We start from the raw sequence: 6,511 nt of genomic DNA, 5'->3' as shown, positions 1-6,511 counted from the left end.
CTCCGCCTCCTGGGTTCAGGCAATTCTCCTGCCTCAGCCTCCTGAGTAGCTGGGATTACAGGCACGCGCCACCATGCCCAGCTGAATTTTTGTATTTTTAGTAGAGAGGGGGTTTCACTATGTTGACCAGGATGGTCTCGATCTCTTGACCTCGTGATCCACCCGCCTCGGCCTCCCAAAGTGCTGGGATTACAGGCGTGAGCCACCGCGCCCGGCCAGGGCCACCATCTTTAAAACCATACAAAATCCCCCAACCCCGCCAGCCACTTGGTTCATTCTCCCTAGCACCTGCGCTGTGCAGTGAACACCAGCTCTGTCTCCCCGAGGCAGGGGCATCCTGCTGCACACCCTGCCCTGCCCCCAGGGCTGCGTGCTGCCAGGCACATGGCATACGGGAGCAGGCCGATCAAGAGGTAACCCGGAGCCCGCCCTCCTGAAAGTGCTGACTGGGCACCCATGTCACCAGGCACCCCAACGGTGACCACACCTGCCTCAGGTTCCCCCGACTCCCACCACTGGCGTGCCTCAGTTTTCTCAACTGGAACCAGGGGTGAGACGAGCTGAGCTTGAGGGCTTACCACTGTACGAGTCAGGAGGCCGGGAGAGCTCGGGGAGGGCGCCTGGCTGGCTGGGGAGGGTCGCGTGGTTGTGCATGAGGCTGGCGCTGCCTGCAAGGCCGTCCTCGGGGTGTCCGGCTCCGGCCTGCTGGGTGGGGAGAGGGGCCAGTCAGCAGGAGCTGGGGTCCCTGCCCGCCGCCCAGCCCCACCCTCGCCCAGAGCTCACCAGGCCTGCGTGCCGGCTGCCCAGCGGCATGGGACCGACGAAGCCCGAGGCCAGCGCCCCGTGGCCAGGTAGCAGTGCGTGCACGTCGCCAGCCGTGCCCACGGCGTGGCTGCGGAGCACATGGATGGCCTCGTCCAGGTGGTCTTCTATCTTACTCTGCTATGGGGCGGGAGGGGGGTGGGTGGTGAGGGGCCGGGGCCACGGGACCCCACAGGACCAGGTCCACGTCCCCTTTTGCATGCAAGTGGCAGACGGCCCTGTTTTCCCCATCCCCAGGAGGCTGTGTTTTTGACCAGCTCAAAATTCGTATGCTTTGATAGCCACAGGGCTCAGTCACAGCGTAGAGCTTACTCATGAGAAATTAACAAAAACGTTTCTCCTTCTCAAGGAGCATCTGCCCTGTAAATTCTGTGGGAGAAGAGTGGGGTGAAGCGGGGTGGGGCGGGGCAGGTGCTCACCAGGCCGTGGAGACCCCCGTCGTAGCTGGGCGATAAGGCACCGGGGGCTCCTGCTCGGGGCCACTGCGACGTCCCTGGAAGGGGGGGTGGGGCTTGTGAATGGCGTGCAAGGAGCACGGTGTGAGCGCAGCGTGACCCCCTCGGGGAGGGATTCATGAACTGCCTGGCCAGCCCCTGCCTGCCCACGATGGCCACTCCAAGGCACCCCACATCGACTAGAAAAGCTGTCTGCCAGGCAGGGATGCTGGGTGCCCAGTGGGCACTGCCATTCCAATCTCTGAGCCTCAGTTTCCCCATCTACAAAATGCAACCACCCCTACACCGGGGGTAAAGCAGCTTGGGGCACATGGCAGGGGCTCCACCCATGCTGCCCCACCCTGGCCGACCCACTCTGGGCTCCAGCAGCAGGCAGGGAGGTCGTTAGCTCCAGGTGGGACCAGACAGGCCAAGGTGAAGTGAGGGTCCCTGACGCTTCCCATGGGGTGGAAGTGGAAACTCACGGGTATCTTAACCACCCAGACCTTCTGGAAACCTCCAGCTCTCACTCCTCCTCCTCCTCCTGTGGCTCCTTCCAACCCCCCCTGCTGTGGCCAGGCACATCCTCACAGGGATAGAGAGTCTGCCCCCACGTGACAGAGCCTCACCCGAGGTAAACAGCTGGAACCTAATAAATACCCTGTGGGTGAGCAAATGGCAACACACCCACGTTCTAGAGCCCGGTCCACAGCCCCGGCACTGCTGCCCTACGGGATCCAGGAGCTGCTGGGCAAGCCTGCGTCCCCTCGTGTTCACGCACGAACCGCCAGGTCCTGCCTCCCAGCTCTGCCTGTTCTGTGACCTAACCAGGACGCCACCTCCCAGCCCTCCCTCACTGCCTGGTTAAGGTGCCACAGCCTTGGAGGGCTGGCTTGAAGACTGCTTCCACCAGGCAGCCTTCATAGATTGCCCAGTGAAAGACAAGCTCACGGTGGATTCTGTTCCACTGTCTGGTTCCTGACCAGAGATGCCACGGGCCCCCGAGGGTGAGCTGCTCCCTTCCCACCTGCTGCCCATCCCAACAAGGCGCAGGCACCAGACGCAGCCGCCCGCGCCCCCCCAAAACCCTTACAGACCTGCCAGGCCCTGCGGGGAGCCCACGGGGGTGGAGGGGCTGGATGAGAAGTTATTGCTTGAGTGATCTGGGGAGTAGATCTGAGAGTGGGACCAGGAGAGACGGGTGGTCAGGTGTCAGCCTCTCGGGTCACTCGCCTGGCCACCCCCCATGTCCCACGCCTCACCGAGGCCAGTGCCTTCCCGAGGGCGTCCCCAGAGCTGCCGGCTGTGGTCCCTCGGGAGCCTGTGGGTGGAGAGAGGTGAGACCCAGCCTCGGGGGGGCCTCCGCCCCATGTGGCCCAGCCCGGGTGCTACAGCTGATAGGAAGCTCCCTGCACTCCATCATCCCGCACGGACGCCGCATCAGTGGCGGGAGCAGCGTGATCCCCCAAAACCAGCCTCCACAGGGGCTCTGGGGACAGGGAGCCTCGAGGCACCCTGGGTGAGCGAGGCCCCTCTGAGCCTCAGTTTCCCCAGCTGTACCCACTCCTCAAAGAGCTGTTTCCAGATATCCGCATCCCAACGCACGCAGCACACCCTGCAGATGGCGGACGACGTGAACTCATGCCAACCCAGCTCTCAGCCAGCAACCGCGCCTGCGCCCACCATGGAGTCCCCGCCAGGTCCCCCGCTGAGCCCACCGAGGCCCTGCCTACAGGTCAGTGTCCCCGCGGAGGGGCCGCACCCGAGCAGGGGCCGTACCCAGGAGGCTGTCGGCCCCAGTGACAGGCGGCGTGTGGCTGGAGACGCCGCCATACGCGGCTCCGGAGAAGGTGGATGCAGCCGGGAGCCCGCCGTTCACCTCTGCCCCGTGCAGCTGGTAGCCCTGGGGGCATCAGGCAGGACGGGGGGTTAGATGGGACACTGCCACCGTCCGCCCACCCACCGGCCCCTGGCCCCGGTCCTACCATGCGCTCCTGCTGGTGCAGGCCACCAAACGTGCTGCTGCCTCCACCACTGGCCACAGGGCCGTTGCCAGGTGGGAGGGGCAGGGGGGATGAGCCACCGCCCAGCATGGGCCCGAAGCCCGCCTGGCCCGGGGGACTCCAGAGCTCGGCTGAGGGGTGCAGGCTGCCATCTAGGGGGGGAGGGCTGGTAAGGCGGGTCCAGGTGGGGCATCCCAGCCCACTCCCACCTTTCCAGGCAAGCCCCGTGTACCTGCCATGTAGAAGGGGGCGGGATAGGCGCTGCTGGGGGTCTTGGCGGACGGGTAGGTGGCGGTGTCCCTGCTGTAGTCCTCACCTGAGCTGGGTGGGTACACCTGCAGGAGGGCGGGCGGGGGTGCATGGTCAGGAATGAGGTCCCAAGCCCCGCCTCCTGTCCCTTTCCCAGTAGCAAGTCTACCACACCCCGTTTCCCCTGCCTGTAAAGCCACCCCTGCTTTGGATAAACCCCAGCTCCTTGGCCCAGATTCAGGTTCTGATGGCCTCTCTCCTGCTCCTTTACCAGCCGCCACCTCCCGCCTTCCTGAACTACTGACCATTGTACCTGAGGCCTTGATCTGGCTCTGTCTACAAAGCCTTTTTCCGACTTAATCCTGAAAACTCCTATTGATCCATCAAAACCCCAGCTCCAACACCCCCATCCCATCCTTCTCCTTTGTTCTCCAGCTGGAATCAATCTCCCAGTGCCGCGATTCCCTTGGCCCCAGAGCAACACTGGTCCCTGGCTGAATCAAAAGGAAGAGGGGCCTGTGATTAGTGCCAACTCTGACTGGCTGGCACTGCCCGGACTGTGGGGCTGGGGCCAGCTGATAAGGTCTGCCCCTGTGCTGAAGCGGAGCGTGTGCTGGGTGGGCCTGATCGTGTAAGAAACTGGGGGGCGGGTCCAGTGAGAAAAAGTGGCCCTGGAGAAGGAGGGGAGCAGGAACGTTGGGAGCAGAGCTTGACCATGCCTTTGGCCTGAGGTCAGTAAGACTCTAACCCTGAACCCGGGCCTGTGAGGAGTTGGCCGGCCCAATGGGCAAGGAGATGTTATGTCCAGGTCTCTTGGGGCCAGCACGGGCGCCAGGCAGAGGGTGGTCAGTGGCTACAGAGCTGGGGAATCAGCCAAGTCCTCTCCCTCCACCGAGATGAGATCGCAGGAGTGTGGCACACAGCCTGGACCATCTGGAGGGCTTGGCACCCCGCTGGCCCCAGGCAGGGAGGCACGGACGCAGGGCAGCCTGACCCCGCAAGGACGGAATGGGGAGCCTCACTCGTGCCCTCAGCCACCAGAACCACCTTTCTCTCAAAGCAAGAGAGACGGAGGCTGGACCTAGAGAAGAACTTCCCTGCCTTCCCTCAGGCGGCCTCCAGTCGGAGCCAGGGCCTCGGGGCAGATCTTGGTTCAGAAACTTCAGAGGTACTGCCCACCTAGCGCCTACCGCCCCATGTGTGTTCCCAAGCTTCCCCGGGACATGGACTGGCACTGGCACTGAGGAGCTGTGGGGTCCCTTCTCCCTCGTGCAACTTACCGAGGATGGAAGACCCGGCGGGACCTTCCGGACCTTCTTGGGCTGTGTGTCTGTACGGAGCAAAAGGGGTAAGAACGGCCACTGCCATGATAACAGCGCCTGTCCTACGCCTGGACGGGAGACCCTCGCAGTTCCCGTTTCATAAATCAGAAACCTGGGGTCTATCTACGTGCGTCCCGAGACGAAAAGGAACCACAACGGTTTTCTCCTGTGATGCGGAGTGTGGAAAACGAGGAGCTGATGGATCCTGAGCGGGGCTCTGCTGAGAAGCCCTGGGCCACCCCTGCTTCTGGGATCATATGCAATCAGTCCTCACCACTCACGGCCGCTGTCTGCAAACTCGCTTACTGGATAAAATCTATAACCTGGAAATCAGCGCGCGGGCGCCTCCCTGATCACTCAGGGACGTGAGTGGAATTTGAGCCGCCGAGGTGCACGGCCCAGCTGAGACGGAGCAGGGCCTCCTGAGACATCATGGTGGGAGCTCCTGTCCCTGGTCTATTCATAGCCACCACCTGTTACATTTTTGTGCTTTTTACTGGTGATTTCACTAAGTGGGTCTCACTCTACTGCTCAGGCTAGAGTGCAGTGGTGCGACTGTAGCTCACTGCAGCCTCAAACTCCCAGAGCCAAGCCATCCTCCTGCCTCGGCCTCCCGAGTAGCTGGGACCTCGGGTGTGCGCCACCATGCCTGGGACGGGCCCGGCTAGTTCTAAAGTGCTGTCCAGCGCTCCCGAGCCGGGAAGCGTCTTAAACAGAAACCACGTGCACGGAGCCTGCACCCATCAGCTGCAGGAACCTCATGACCAGAGGCTGGCAGGACCCTCTCCCTGGCTTCTCACGGCAACGATCTATCAGGGTGGTGCAAAGGGATTGTGGGTTTGGCCGCAATAGTCTGCGGCGGCCTTGCGGGCCGGGGCCACCAGGAGTGGCGAGCACGGACTACACTGGGCAACCCCATCACCATCCATCCCTCCCAAAGCCCAAGCGCCCAAGTGCCCGGTGTCCAGCCAGGACCTGGAAGGTACACGGTCCGTCGCTTCCCATGCCCTCAGCTAACAGGCGACCACCCGCCTCCCTCTGCAGGCTCCCTCTCGGATGCCCGGCTGCCCCTGGCAGACCTTGCTCACCCAGGCCACCGTCCGCCGCTCTGCGCCGGGAGCTGCTGGAGTAGGAGGGGTAGTACTGGGAGGTCCCCTTCATGCCGGATGGGGACAGGGGCCCAGGGCTGTTGAGGGCCAGCTCGCCCGGCAGGAAGCCAGCCTGGTGGGGAGCGGGGCGTCAGGAGGAATGGGGCTGGCATCCAAACCCCAGGCTGTTGCATTCAAGAAAAAACTGCCAAGGCTGAAACCGCTTGGACTTGCCCCTCGGAGGGTGACACCCCTTCCACCTGCTCGTCGCGATTCTCTCCAACACCTGCCGTGCTTCTCTGACTTAAGACTGACCCTGACAGCCATACTGTTGTTTCCATGAAGAACGACAGACTGAGAAAGAGACACCAGTGCTGCTGACCCGAGGAGCTGCTCCCCGGATTCTGCTCAACCGGGTATGTGTGTGTCCCGCTCCCCGGATTCTGCGCGGCCGGGTGTCCGCGCACCCCTCTCCCCGGATTCTGTGCGGCCGGGTGTCTCCTCACCCCGCTCCCGGGATTCTGCGTGGCCGGGTGTCTGCGCGCCCCGCTCCCCGGATTCTGCGTGGCCGGGTGTCTGCGCGCCCCGCTCCC

General features: G+C 63.4%; 1 protein-coding gene across 10 annotated transcripts in view; it reads right to left on the bottom strand.

The window, feature by feature from the left end:
• TCF3 (transcription factor 3) overlaps positions 1-6,511 on the bottom strand; it is a 48,425-nt gene that overhangs the window by 9,541 nt on the left and 32,373 nt on the right. For 5 of the 10 annotated variants that reach the window (XR_001820564.2, XR_001820565.2, XR_001820566.2 and 2 more), the window contains exons 7-16: positions 5,910-6,051; positions 4,789-4,838; positions 3,492-3,594; positions 3,242-3,411; positions 3,036-3,159; positions 2,519-2,577; positions 2,354-2,432; positions 1,242-1,315; positions 784-942; positions 579-705 (exon numbers count right to left, since the gene is read on the bottom strand). Coding sequence is in view for 5 of the 10 variants with exons in the window: in XM_037733438.1 (XP_037589366.1) it covers positions 579-705; positions 784-942; positions 1,242-1,315; positions 2,354-2,432; positions 2,519-2,577; positions 3,036-3,159; positions 3,242-3,411; positions 3,492-3,594; positions 4,789-4,838; positions 5,910-6,051 (1,087 nt within the window). In the remaining 5 variants the exon portion in view is untranslated. The remainder of the gene's footprint in view (positions 1-578; positions 706-783; positions 943-1,241; positions 1,316-2,353; positions 2,433-2,518; positions 2,578-3,035; positions 3,160-3,241; positions 3,412-3,491; positions 3,595-4,788; positions 4,839-5,909; positions 6,052-6,511) is intronic. The other 5 variants (XR_001820567.2, XM_017514397.2, XM_017514399.2 and 2 more) reach the window with 2 other exon arrangements.

Source organism: Cebus imitator, unplaced genomic scaffold (genome assembly GCF_001604975.1).
Source record: "Cebus imitator isolate Cc_AM_T3 unplaced genomic scaffold, Cebus_imitator-1.0 Scaffold524, whole genome shotgun sequence".
NCBI lineage: Eukaryota > Metazoa > Chordata > Mammalia > Primates > Cebidae > Cebus > Cebus imitator.
This window is presented reverse-complemented; position numbering and strand designations above follow the sequence as displayed.